We start from the raw sequence: 14,325 nt of genomic DNA, 5'->3' as shown, positions 1-14,325 counted from the left end.
GGAGACACAGGACCAGGATTGGGGAGAATGAAGTGGCAAGTTAACACAAGGAACAAGATTTAAATGAAGCAAGTTGACCAGATGTGTTACCGTCTGAAGCAGAAATCAATGGATCAATCAGATTAACCTAGGATTAGCGGGAAAGCTCGGGGGAGCCACAGACCTAGAGAGGCGGGAAGAGGCAGGGTCAACTGAAAGTATGAGTACGTGGTCAGAGCTTGAGACAGTAAAAGAAAACAGAGGCAGCTAAGTACTGAGCTCTAGGGATGCAGAGGACATAGACCAACTCCCACTTCCTCCTCTCCATCTGCCAACACCTATGAGCCGAAGGGAAGGCCCCACCTGTGAGCGTTCTCCGACTCTCTCCAAGCCCTCTGGGGGCCCACCAGGAACCTGAGCTCCCATGTGTGAAGCAGGGCGCCTGGGATCCTGCCCTGGGCAGAGGCCTCCTTAGGGACTGGGAGACCCCCTCCTCCCCTCACCCCCGCCCCAGGCTCCTTCCCCTTGGCGTTGAGGACGGTCATTCACTCACTCACTTTGCTTAGACCAGGCCCTCCACAAGCAGAAGGGGATGAAGGCAACGATGATGAGGACGATGGAGCCCAGGACGACCCCGACGATCAGGTAGGGCAGGTCGCTGGAGCGGGCCACCATGGCCCCTGTGCCCACCGGCCGCTCTATGGTTTCATGGGGTGGTAGCTGTGGCGGGGCCAGAGTTGGGGGTGGGAGTCGACGAGGCTGACCAGAAGACTTCCGGGCTGTTAATTGGGACAAAACTCACTTCAGCCTCTATTTCTTTGACATTTCTTTCATGAAAAAATAGGAAAACAATATCCTGATTCCATGGGTGTGAGAAACGGGGTCAAACTTGTAAGACAGGGCCTTTGGTGGATGAGTGTGGTGTCCAAGCTTAGCATGAAATTGACATCTAAGGTGAAATTGGGCGTCGCTGAAGACACTTGAGCCTTATACTTCAAAAAACACCCTGAGATATTTGTGGACCAAGCACTAGGGGCAGACTGGGTCTTTGGGGGCAGAAGTGGTGTAGGGGTTTTCTAGAAGCATAGCTGGGGAACTTTTGGAAGAAAATATAAAAAGTACCTGAAACCAGAAAGAACTGGGAATGGAAGAACTTCCCCGTGAATTTGCTATTCCTGGGTGCATCGAGAGATGTGAAGTCCTAGGTCTGAGCTGGGGTGCAGAGCAGGGAGACGGGGTTCAGGGCTCACTAGGACTGACAGTGCTAGAGAAATGCCAATCCAAAAGTTTACGAGGTGGCAACCTCGGCATCTGGCTTTTGCTGTTATCAGGATGTATCTGACATCGTTAACTCCTTTTCGCAGCCGTCCTCCCCCGTGACTTTCTGATACTACAGCCTTCTGGGTTTCCCGTAACCTCTCTGCCGCTGCTGCTTACATTTCTCTCTTCTCGCCCTTTTCTTCCTGTCTTTGCCTCAGACACCGAGAAGTCTTCTAGTCCCTCTCAGACTACACTCTGTCTTCTTCTTCCCTCTATTCCCGTGATTTCAGCCTACATCCCAGTGACCGCCAAATACCCTTACCCAGGGTCCTCCCTGGGTAGGAGACCTGCTTCCCTCACGGGACACTTGCATTTCAACGTCTCAGAAGAATCAGACTCAGGTATGCCTCCAAGTGGTTCACGTTGTTCCTTTCTTGTGGAAGCGAGTTCCCTGCTGGCTTTCCCCTTTTCGATAGATGGCACCACCACCTGTGTGGTTCTTCAAGTTCAAAACCTCAAGGTTTACGCTGAACTCCTTTCACTCTCTCCCAGCCACAACACACTATCAGTCCCTGGTCCTCCCTACGCTCCCTAAGAGGCTCAAACCCACCCCTTCTCTTCACCTTTCCTTCGCGGCCCCGGTTCTCTCCCCTCAGCCCATTCGTGCATAGTCACCAGTGACCCTTCCTGACAAACAAATCCAACAACGACCCTTCTCCACCTCACAGCCCACAGGGTCCCTGATGCCCGTGGCCTCTTCCCTGGGCACTGCCCTCTCTCATCCTTCCAGTGCCACATACTCCCACCATGCGGAGCTACGTGAAGGCTTGTCCTATGCCCCAGGCCACTGCCTCCACCCTGCCGAAGGTTCAGTCCTTCCAGAAGACCAATGTGAAGGCTGTGTGAAGTCTCTGTTCTTTGCCCCGGGCACTCTGCGTGTCCCCTGACACAGGAATGCTGGCTGTGTGTGCATCTGCCCCTTCACTGTACGTGACAGAAGAGGGCAGGAAGGGCACACGGGAGACAGAATGTTGCTGTGACAGGAAAATGGATCGTTTTCTTGGCTCTATCCCTGTTCCTCTGGGATCTTCTCCTGATTACAATTTTTTGCAATACACCTTTCAGTATTTGCAAAATGGAAATGATATCTATCCACTTGACCGATGTGCAAAAATCAAGTTATTATATGAATATATTTAACGTGTTTTAGTGCAGGGAAAGAGTATGGGCTTGTAGTTGGACAAACTTGGCCCAAAGTGTGCTCCACCGCTAACCAGCTGTGTGACCTTGGTCAAGGTATAACATGTCGTGATGCTCAGTTTCTTTTCCCATGGGGTTGTAGTTAAATTAAGTAAACTAACCAATGTGAGTACCAAATGTTACTGTAGGAATAAAGTGTTTATAGAAAGCTCCCAACTTAAGAGTGGGTTCTAACACATGAGTTCACGTGTGAGTTAATTCCCAAGCTCCATGAAACCGTCATGATGGCAGCCCACTTGTACTTAATACGAAGCACAGGCAAATGAAGAGAAGGGTTAAGATGACAAAGTTTGGGGATACTTGGAAAATAAGGAGTCATTCTGGAGAAGAGATACCCAGCATGGCACACAGAGCAGTGACTCTGCCCTAGTCTGCTGGGAGGAGAGCGAGAGGAGATCAGAGAACCCAAAGAGATCACCTTTGGTTTCACAGATCATCACGTTGCTGAACTCACTCTCCCCTCCTTCGTTGAAGCACTGCATCTTAATGTCATAGGAGGTCTCTGGCTGCAGGTGGCTGATGGAGTGCCAGTATCTATCCCCTGGGAAAGACAGAGAGTCAGTGTGATGATTATGCATGTGGCTTGCTTGGCCCCCACTGGAGGCAATGTTCTAGGTGCCCACCCATGTTCCTGTTGTCCCATCACCATGGAAAGAAGCCTGTGGGTTTATGAACTCAATGACCCCAAGTGTGTCAAGAAAGAGCCAACGATGTGGGGCAGGCCAGCCCACGTTTTCGGATTCACCAACTCCTAGGGCCCCTTGCCAACAGAGGAAACTATCTCACACACGTGTTTCTCACCTTCCACCATATCCTTCTTGTAGTCACTATCATTGTCACTGTCCGTGGGTCGGTAATAGATATAAAAGCCATGGATTGGGGTGTTGTTGTTACTTGCTGGAATATACTACAGGGAAGAAAGAAGAAACAAGTTGACAATGGAGCAGAGAAATCATCGTGTGATCAAAACCACTGGGGGATGGAAATTTTACCCTGGCCTAGAGTTTAAAACTCACTGGAGACCCCAACTAGGGGTTGGGCCTGGGCCTCCAGGGTGGAGACATAGAGTCCAGGATGCTGGAACACCAGAGAATTCCCGGGCCCAGGGAATATTAATTGGCGTGCACGTTCCTGAAGGTATCCATATCAACACCAAGACCCGACCCCACACAACTGCCTGCAGGCTCCAGTGCCAAACACCTCACACCAAACAACCAGCAAGACAGGCCCATCCGTCAGTAGACAGGCTGCCTAAAGCTGGACTAAGTTCACAGACACCCCAAAACATACCACCTGATGCAGCCCTGCCCATCAAGAGGGAAAAGACTCAACTCCACCCAACAGAGCACGGGCACCAGGTGCTCCCACCAGGAAGCCTGTACAAGCCCCTGGACCGACCTCACCCAGCAGGGGGCAGTCAACAGAAACAACAAGAACTATGACCCTACGGCCTGCAGAAAGAAGACCATAAACAAAGTAGGTTAGACAAAATGAAATGACAGAGAAACACTCTGCAGACAAAGGAGCAAGGTAAACTCCCACAAGACCAAATAAATGAAGAGGAAATAGGCAAGCTGTCTGAAAAAGAATTCAGAGCAATGATAATAAAGATGATCCAAGATCTAGGAAATAGAATGGGGAAAATACAAGAAACATTTAACAAGGACCTACAAGAACTAAAGAAGAAACAAACAGTGATGAACCACACAATAACTGAAATGAAAAATACATATGAAGCAATCAACAGCAGAATAACCAAGGCAGAAGAACGAATAAGTGAGCTGGAAGATACAATGATGGAGTTAACTGCCAAGGAACAGAAGAAAGAAAAAAGAATAGAATTGAGGACAGTCTAAGAGACCTCTGGGACAACATCGAACACACCAACATTCGAATTATAGGGGTCCCAGAAGAAGACGAGGAAGCGAAAGGGCCGAGAAAATATTCGAAGAGATTATAGTTGAAAACTTCCCTAACATGGGAAAAGAAATAGTCAATCAAGTCTAGGAAGCACAGAGTTCCATACAGGATAAACCCAAGGAGAAACACGCCGAGACACATGTTAATCAAACTAACAAAAATTAAATACAAAGAAAAAATATTAAAAGCAGCAAGGGAAAAGCAACAAATAACCTACAAGGGAATCCCCATAAGGTTATCAGCTGATTTTTCAGCAGAAATTTTGCAGGCCAGAAGGGAATGGCAGGACATATTTAAAGTGATGAAAGGGAAAAACCTACAACCAAGATTACTCTACCCAGCAAGGATCTCATTCAGATTCGATGGAGAAATCAAAAGCTTTACAGACAAGCAAAAGCTAAGAGAATTCAGCACCACCAAACCAGCTCTACAACAAATGCTAAAGGAACTTCTCTGGGAGGGAAACACAAGAAAAGAAAAAGACCTTCAAGAATAAACCCAAAACAATTAAGAAAATGGGAATAGGAACATACATATCTATAATCACCTTAAATGTAAATGGATTAAATGCCCCAACCAAAAGACAGAGACTGGCCGAATGGATACAAAAACAAGATCTATATATATGCTGTCTGCAAGAGACCCACTTCAGACCTAGCGACACATACAGACTGAAAGTGAGGGGATGGAAAAGGATATTCCATGCAAGTGGGAATCAAAAAAGCTGGAGTAGCAATACTCATGTCAAACAAGATAGACTTTAAAATAAAGACTATTACAAGAGACAAGGAAGGACACTACATAATGATCAAAGGATCAATCCAAGAAGAAGATATAACAACTGTAAATACCTATGCTCCCAACATAGGAGCACCTCAATACATAAGGCAAATGCTAACAGCCATAAAAGGAGAAATCGACAGTAACACAATAATAGTGGGGGACTTTAACCCTCCACTTACACCAATGGACAGATCATACAAAACGAAAATAAATAAGGAAACACAAGCTTTAAATGACACATTAGAAAAGATGGGCTTAACTGATATACTTATAGGACATTCCACCCGAAAATGGCAGAATACACTTTCTTCTCAAGTGCTCATGGAACATTCTCCAGGATAGATCACATCTTGGGTCACCAATCAAGCCTCAGTAAATTTAAGAAAACTGAAATCGTAGTCAGCATCTTTTCCAACCACAATGCTCTGAGATTAGAAATCAATTACGAGAAAAAAACTGTAAAAAATACAAACACAGGCTAAACAATACGCTACTAAATAACCAAGGGATCACTGAAGAAATCAAAGAGGAAATCAAAAAATACCTAGAAACAAATGACAATGAAAAGGCAATGACCCAAAATCTATGGGATGCAGCAAAAGCTGTTCTAAGAGGGAAGTTTATAGCAATACAATCTTACCTCAAGAAACAAGGAACATCTCAAATAAACAACCTAACCTTACACCTAAAGCAACTAGAGAAAGAAGAACAAACAAAACCCAAAGTTAGTAGAAGGAAAGAAATCATAAAGCTCAGATCAGAAATAAATGAAAAAGAAGTGAAGGAAGCGATAGCAAAGATCGATAAAACTAGAAGCTGGTTCTTTGAGAAGATAAACAAAATTGATAAACCTTTAGCCAGACTCATCAAGAAAAAAAGGGAGAGGACTCAAATCAGTAAAATTAGAAATGAAAAGGAGAAGTTACAACTGACACCATAGAAATAGAAAGAATCATAAGAGAGTACTACAAGCAACTATATGCCAATAAAATGGACAACCTGGATGAAATGGACAAATTCTTAGAAAAGTGCAACCTTCCAAGACTGAACCAAGAAGAAACAGAAAATATGAACAGACCAATCACAAGTAATAAAATTGAAACTGTGATTAAAAACCTTCCAACAAGCAAAAGTTCAGGACCAGATGGCTTCACAGGTGAATTCCGTAAGACATTTAGAGGAAGAGTTAGCACCTATCCTTCTCAAACTCTTCCAAAAAATTGCAGAGGATGGAACACTCCCAAACTCATTCTATGAGACTACCATCATCCATCCTGATACCAAAAAATCAGACAAAGATATCACAAAACAAGAAAACTACAGGCCAGTATCACTGATGAACACAGACGCAAAAATCCTCAACAAAATACTAGTGAACAGAATCTGACAGCACATTAAAAGGATCATACACCATGATCAAATAGGGTTTATCCCAGGGATGCAAGGATTCTCCAATATATGCAAATCAATCAGTGTGCTACACCACATAATTAAATTAAAGAATAAAAACCATATGATCATCTCAATAGATGCAGAAAAAGCTTTCAACAAAATTGAGTACTGATTTATGATAAAAAAAAAACTCTCCAGAAAGTGGGTATACAGGGAACCTACCTCAACATAATAAAGGCCATATATGACAATCCCACAGTAAACATTATTCTCAATGGTGAAAAGTTGAAAGCATTTCCTCTAAGATCAGGAACAAGACAAGGGTGTCCACTCTCGCCACTATTATTCAACATAGTTTTGGAAGTCCTAGCCAAGGCAATCAGAGAAGAAAAAGAAATAAAAGAATCCAAATTGGAAAAGAAGAAGTAAAACGGTCACTGTTTGCAGATGACATGATACTATACATAGAGAATCCTAAAGATGTCACCAGAGAACTACTAGAGCTAATCAATGAATTTGGTAAAGTTGCAGGATACAAAATTAATACACAGAAATCTCTTGCATTCCTATACACTAACAACGCAAAGGCAGAAAGAGAAATTAAGGAAACAATCCCATTTACCACTGCAAGAAAAAGAATAAAATACCTAGGAATAAACCTACCTAAGGAGGCAAAAGACCTGTACTCAGAGAACTATGAAACACTGATGAAAGAAATCAAAGATGACATAAACAGATGGAGAGATATACCATGTTCTTGGATTAGAAGAATCAATATTGTGAAAATGACTATACTACCAAAAGCAATCTAGAGATTCAACGCAATCCCTATCAAATTACCAGTGGCATTTTTTACAGAACTAGGACAAAAAATTTTACAATTTGTTAGGAAATACAAAAGACCCCGAATAGCCAAAGCAGTCTTAAAAACAGTGAAGCTGGAGGAATCAGGCTCCCTGACTTCAGACTATACTACAAAGCTACGGTAACCAAGTACTGGCACAAAAACAGAAATATAGATCAATGGAACAGGACAGAAAGCCCAAAGATAAACCCATGCACCTATGCTCACCTAATCTATGACAAAGGAGGTAAGAATATACAATGGAGAAAAGACAGCCTCTTCAATAAGCGGTGCTGGGATAACTGGACAGCTGCATGTAAGAGAATGAAATTAGAACATTCCCTAACACCATACACAAAAATAAACTCAAAATGGATTAAAAACCTAAATGGTAAGACCTGACACTACAAAACTCTTAGAGGAAAATATAGGCAGAACACTCTATGACATAAATCACAGCAAGATCCTTTTTGACCCACCTCCTAGAGAAATGGAAATAAAAACAAAAATAAACAAATGGGACCTAATGAAACTTCAAAGCTTTTGAACAGCAAAGGAAACCATAAACAAGACCAAAAGACAACCCTCAAAATGGGAGAAAATATTTGCAAACGAAGCAACTGACAAAGGATTAATCTCCAAAATATACAAGCAGCTCATACAGCTCAATATCAAAAAAACAAACAACCCATCCAAAAATGGGCAGAAGACCTAAATAGACATTTCTCCAAAGGAGACATACAGATGGCCAACAAACACATGAAAAGATGCTCAACATCACTAATTATTAGGGAAATGCAAATCAAAACTACAATGAGGTATCACCTTACACTGGTCAGAATGGCTGATTCTCAATAGAAATAGAGACATAGATGTAGAGAACAAATGTATGGATACCACGGGGGAAAGGGGTGGGAGGGAGGAATTGGGAGATTGGGATTGACACATATACATTATTGATACTATGTATAAAATAGACAACTGATGGGAACATATTGTATAGCACAGGGAACTCTACCTAATGCACTGTGGTAACCTAAATGGGAGGGAAGTCCAAAAGGGAGGGGATATCTTTGTGTGTATGGCTGATTCATTTTGTTGTGCAGTGGAGGCTAACACAACATTGTAAAGCAACCATACTCCAATAAAAATTAATAAAAAATTCACTGGAGACCCTGACAAACATTTCTGATGGTCTCCCCAAGGCTCTCTGGACAGTGCTGTAGCGATCACTCATTATTTTATTTAGCCTAGGAGTCCCTAACTTTTGGAGACAAGAAACAAATGGTCATTTCTTCAAAGACTTAAGTCCCGTCTGCAGTTTCCCGGGTATTGTGAGGTTGAGTCCCTCTGGCCCAATTCCCAGGTACGAAGGTGGAGGAACACTTAAAGGGGTAGCAGCCTAGAATGAGCCAAGGGAGAAAGGTGATTCCTTCCTGCCCGGGCTGCAGCGTCCAGCTCCCACCCAACATGGAGCTCAGCACCGTCTTCCGCTGCTGGCTGCGCCAGGCCACTTACCATCCACTTGAGCATGATGGTGGTCTCGTTGACGGCATCGGTGAAGGTGATGTAAGGGCCTGCCACGGGCCTCTCGTACACACGGCCGCTGTAGCCTGACACAGCGTAGGGCCGGGAGGGGGCGCTGGGCTCGCTCTCCCCCAGCATGTTCAGAGCCCGGACTCGGAACTTGTAGGAGGTGCCTGGGGAGAGACACTCACTGAACCTGGGGGCTGGGAGACACCATCTCCCTCCCCTTCAGCCCATCCAGGCTCAGGACCTGGAGGGATCTTTTGGGCAGCCCTTCCCCAAAAGCAAGCCCCAAAGGACTTAAGCACTCCTACCCTCATTAGAAAGGAGCCACACAGAGAAAAGGGAACCCTCTTGCACTCTTGGTGGGAATATAAACTGGTATAACTGCTATGGAGAACAGTATGGAGGTTCCTTAAAAAACTAAAAATAGAGCTATACCATATGATCCTGCAATCCCACTCCTGGGCATATATCCAGAGAAAACCACGGTCCGAAAGGATACATGTACCCCAATGTTCACTGCAGCACTGGTTACAATAGCCAAGATGTGGAAGCAATCTAAATGTCCATTGACAGAGGAATGGATAAAGAAGATGTGGTACTTATATACAATGGAATATTAGCCATAAAAAAGAATGAAATAATGCCATTTGCCCCAACATGGATGGACCTAGAGATTGTCATACTGAGTGAAGTTAAGTCAGAGAAAGACAAATATCATATGGTATCCCTTATATGTGGAATCTAAAAAAAAAAAAAAGATACAAATGAACTTACTTACATACAAAACAGAAACAGACTGACAAGGGGGGGAAGGGTGGGGCGGGGGAGGGATAGTTAGGGAGTTTGGGATTGACGTGTACACACTGCTGTATTTAAAATGGATAACCAACAAGGACCTGCTGTATAGCACAGGGAACTCGGCTCAATGTTATGTGGCAGCCTGGATGGGAGGGGAGTCTGAGGGAGAATGGAAAGATGTATATGTGTGGCTGAGTCGCTTAGCTGTGCACCTGAAACTAACAAACCATTGTTAATCAACTCTACTCCAATATAAAATAAAAAGTTAAAAAAAAAAAAAAAAAGGAGGCACCACGCAGGAGGTGGCTTGGGACCAATTATGGAGAGAGGGAGGGAGAAGGAAGGCCTTGTGGGACTGAAGTAACACAACCAAGAGTGGCCACAGGAGGCTGGTGTTGGGTGGACGACAAGCAGAGAGAAGACCCTCCAAAGCTTCCCTTCTCCTCCAGGGGGTCGGGGGCAGCCGGGGGACCAGGGAGGGCAGTGGCCAGGGCCCTACCTTTCTCTAGGCCTGTGATCTCCACCGAGAGCCGGGAGGGAGGGATGGCGCTGGTGGCCAGAATCCAGTCCCCCACTTTCTTCAGCTTCTTGTACTCCACTCGGAAGGACTGAATGGGGAAGCCGCCATTCCCACGCGGAATCCAGGTCACATACACTGAGGTCTCAGAGGCCATGGAGATAGTGGGCCTGTCTGGAGCTTCTGGGGCTGCAGGAGACGATACCCAAGGGAGGAAGGAAGTGGGAGGAAAGGACATGATGAGAAGATGGTTGCAGTGTGACTAGACCTGGCCTGTTCCTGATGGGGGCCAGCTTCACCCCACAGCCCTCACCCCCTGGTGGCCGTGTCAGATCTCTCTAGGGCTCTCTGGGTCACTCTCTCCTGGGAGGAGCCCTTGAAAAGCTCCAATCCATATCTCCTCGCTGTGGTTAACTGGGGAGAGGCCAGGAAAATGTCACAAGGACTCCGGGACTCAAGACGGCATTCAGCCTGCAGCAGTGAGCCTTCTGAGGCGGTGGACCTGGTTCCAGTTCTGACTGCTCGTCACTCCCGCCCTCGGGGCTGCCGGGGGCTTACGGGACAGGCGGCCGTGGTCCGGCTGGCTGCTGCTCTGGGGGCTGGCTCCAGGGTCATCTCTCTGGATCTGCTGCTCTTTACTGGCCATGATTTCAGGTTTGGGCCGCCGTCCTGGGTAGAAATGGGTTGAGATCAGCACGAGAGGGAGTGTGCATTAGGTCTCTCCTTCCACACAGTCCTTTCTGCCTGAAGCTCTGCCAGGGGGTCTGACAAGACCATGGAAATAATAGAGGACACTGGAAGTGTGGTCTGAGTTCCAGCTCTGCCCGACAGTCATGAGATTGCACGTGGCCCCCGAGTGTGAAAGGGGCAAAGGGATGCCAGAGGCCAGCTGGTGCCTGTCCTGATACGAGGCGGGACCTCAGCCTAGGCATGCAGACCAGAGGGAGGCAGGAGCTGAAAGGAAGATGAAGTTCAAGGTGAAAAGCTGGGGCAAGGTGAGCAGGACGCCCACCTGGCCTGGTAGGACCCCTCAGGCCCATGGAAGCCCCAAGCTGGGGGCAACATTGGACCCTTACCAGTTCGGAAGGTGACCATGGCCGTCTGGCCTTCGCCTGCACAGTTGTAGGCTGCCATCTCTACTTCATATAAGCTCCCAGGGTCGAGTCTGGTGAGGGTCAGGCGGTGCTGGCTGGCTGGAATGCCAGAGATTGTCCAGTCGTCAGAGGAGTTTGTGACCTGCTGGAGAAGGTGGCTGGTATAAGGACCGGCATCTTGGCCTGGAGCTACAGGTGGGCTGTAGGTTGCAAGGAAAGCAGAACTGAGCCCAAGAGGACAGAAGAAAGGGAGGGAAAATGGGCCAGGTTAGGGGAGAGGTGGCCCTACAGAAGGCAGACCGTTCCTGCTGGCTCTGGGACATCCATCCTCGCTGGGACAATAAAGTCAGGCTCCCTGACCCCTCATCTAATGATCACGTCAAAACTCTGTGGGGAGGGTCAAAAGGCCCAGATGACATTGCTGAGAGTTTCTCCAAAGACCTTCTCTCTCTTTCTAAAAACCTCCCTATCGCTTGCCTAAGATCAGGTGTAAAAACCTCCCTATTTAACTTTCTTTCTCCTCGATCTATTTAAACCAAACAAACACAGTACCTTTAGTTTATATTCTAATGAGATGATGATGAGAATGATAAAAGCAGCAGCATCATAGGGCTTCCCTGGTGGCGCGGTGGTTGAGAGTCCGCCTGCCGATGCAGGGGACACGGGTTCGTGCCCCGGTCTGGGAAGATCCCACATGCTGCAGAGCGGCTGGGCCCGTGAGCCATGGCCGCTGAGCCTGCGTGTCCGGAGCCTGTGCTCCGCAATGGGAGAGGCCACAACAGTGAGAAGCCCGTGTACCACACACACACACACACACACACACACACACACACACAAAAAGCAGCAGCATCATAGAAATGGCCACATTTTTTGAGAGCTTACTATGTGCTAAGCACGTTGTATGCACCATAACACGCCTCCACGACAACAGCCCAAGAGATGGGTGTTAATATTGTTCCCACCTCACAAACGCAGAGACTAAGGTTTAGAGAGATGAGTGATTTATCTAAGACCACATTGCCAGTGAGCGCAGAAACCCTGACTTGACTCCAGATGTCAAACTCATAATCGTAACCTACCCTAGAAAGGAAGTCTGGGAGCCAGAAAATCCTGGGTTCAAATCTGGATTGTGTCTCTTACCACACACAGGTTACCAGCTGTGTAACCCTGAGCGAGTTCCCTCATCTTTCGGATCCCTAAGCTTTTCTTTTCTAAAATGAAGCAAATAAAACCTCTCAGGTTACTCTGAAGTTTAAATCCGATGATTTACGTGACGTGTCGAACGTTGAAGCTGGCACACAGTAGGTTCCCAACAAGTACATGCCGTGCCCCCTCTTCCTCCACTCGGTGAGGATTTCAATCCTCCTTTTTCTGCTCCTGCCCTCAGGCCTTGCTTAGAACTTAAAAACCGTGGATGAACTGTAACCATTAGAGATTAACCTTTAATGGCTTCAAATTCCTGGCTCCTTAAAGAAAAAAAAGAAAAAAAAAAAGGAGTTCCAGGCTTCCGGACAGGCGTTGCTGAGAGGTTGCTTCATCTCACCCACCCACCTTTCAGGACACAGACTTCACTGCTAACTGTGCACATCTCCGTGAGCCTGCTGGGGCCTGAAGCTGTGGTTTGCTGAAGGAATTAAACAGCTGGTAGGAAAAGCTCTTATCCCCAAGCAGAATATTCCAAATTAGAACAAAACCTACTATTCAAGGGACAGGGATGGTCTGGGCTCATTCATGTCAGGCTTCCAGGACTTGTTCCAAAGGGAGAAGTTTTTACAAACTGAGAATCCCCAGTGGTGCTGGAAACCCAAACACAGTAGCCCAGGGTCTGCAGATGCACCAGGAAATGAAAGCTGGCTTCATGCATGTGAAAAAGTGAAAATGAGTTGAATTGACTCCCAGTCTCCAGCAAGAGGGGAGGGGCTGAAAAAACACAACCCAAATGCTGATTTTTGCTTTCTTGTGTGATGATCTTGAAGACACGTTACTCCCTCAAGAATGAAACTGCTTTCAAGACATAATCGTGCCTTGGCAATGTCCACCTAACAGCTCCAAGTGCCCCACGGGCCAGAGGCGAACAGAAGCCAGACCCAGCGGGGCACCGTCCTCTCACTTCCCCTGTGCCCCTTTTCTCCCTCTGCCTCCTAGCGCTGGCCTCACTTCCACTGGGCTCAGAAATGAAAATAAGAAATGGAACGGTAATGAGTCACTGTCACGCATACTGAGAGGGTGAGTGCGGCCTCAGCCTGGCGTTTCCGGATCACCTCATGTGGCCTTTGCCAGCCTGCCTCTTGGTGAGGCCGTTTCATGGCCACCTATTGGCCAGAAAAATATTATTCTTGCTTTCATGCTGGTTCCTGCCTCCTGGGGACCACGAGCATTTGGCCCGCCCTGATCTTTGTCTCCAACTCTGCAGATGGAGGTGTCCAGTTACACGGGGAAGTGAGGATTTGGACCAGCCCTGCCCCATAACCTGGGTTGAACAACACTGCTTTTTGTTAAAAACTCATCCACCCCCTTTGCTGGCTGCCTATGAAGAGGCCAGCAGGCCGAGGGTTAATTAGAAACTGCCCCCTCTCAACCCCCACCTAGGAGGCGGCTTTGCCTTAGGTGCCTCTGTGGACCTGTCCTGGCCGGAGGTCTCCTCGGAGAGCGTGTTAAGAGGAAGACCAGAACGACGGGGCTGTCGAGGTCCGGAGCAGGGGCAAAGCTTCTGCACAGGTGGCACCTTTCACTGAGTTTCGCTGGCTTTGTTTCTTTTTGGAGAGGGAGGCAAGTTGATAAATGCTTTTCGTTCCGCATTCCTGTATTTTCCGTATTTTCTACCAAGTGCACATGGTACTTTTGTTAGCAACAACTAAAGAGATGCATAATAAAACCTGGCATTTATGATACATTATTACTTATCAAATAAGATTAAAAAAATCCATTAAGAAAAATAATTTTCT

General features: G+C 46.5%; 2 protein-coding genes across 8 annotated transcripts in view; one reads left to right on the top strand and one right to left on the bottom strand.

Annotated features, from left to right (window-relative positions):
* The window catches only part of CFAP44 (cilia and flagella associated protein 44), a 161,258-nt gene extending 160,614 nt beyond the window's left edge, over positions 1-644 (top strand). Inside the window, exon 32 of the transcript XR_003792411.1 lies at positions 546-644. The gene's annotated coding sequence lies outside the window, so the exon portion shown is untranslated. The remainder of the gene's footprint in view (positions 1-545) is intronic.
* BOC (BOC cell adhesion associated, oncogene regulated) overlaps positions 1-14,325 on the bottom strand; it is a 244,718-nt gene that overhangs the window by 6,014 nt on the left and 224,379 nt on the right. For 6 of the 7 annotated variants that reach the window (XM_029215119.1, XM_029215125.1, XM_029215126.1 and 3 more), the window contains 7 exons: positions 11,363-11,525; positions 10,845-10,955; positions 10,269-10,475; positions 8,957-9,138; positions 3,301-3,406; positions 2,918-3,040; positions 537-758 (listed from right to left, as the gene is read on the bottom strand). In XM_029215119.1, coding sequence (XP_029070952.1) covers positions 537-758; positions 2,918-3,040; positions 3,301-3,406; positions 8,957-9,138; positions 10,269-10,475; positions 10,845-10,955; positions 11,363-11,525 — 1,114 coding nt within the window. The remainder of the gene's footprint in view (positions 1-536; positions 759-2,917; positions 3,041-3,300; positions 3,407-8,956; positions 9,139-10,268; positions 10,476-10,844; positions 10,956-11,362; positions 11,526-14,325) is intronic. The other variant, XM_029215124.1, reaches the window with a different exon arrangement.

The sequence above is a fragment of the Monodon monoceros genome, unplaced genomic scaffold (genome assembly GCF_005190385.1).
Source record: "Monodon monoceros isolate NGI ecotype Baffin Bay Population unplaced genomic scaffold, NGI_Narwhal_1 Super_Scaffold_11, whole genome shotgun sequence".
Lineage (NCBI taxonomy): Eukaryota > Metazoa > Chordata > Mammalia > Artiodactyla > Monodontidae > Monodon > Monodon monoceros.
This window is presented reverse-complemented; position numbering and strand designations above follow the sequence as displayed.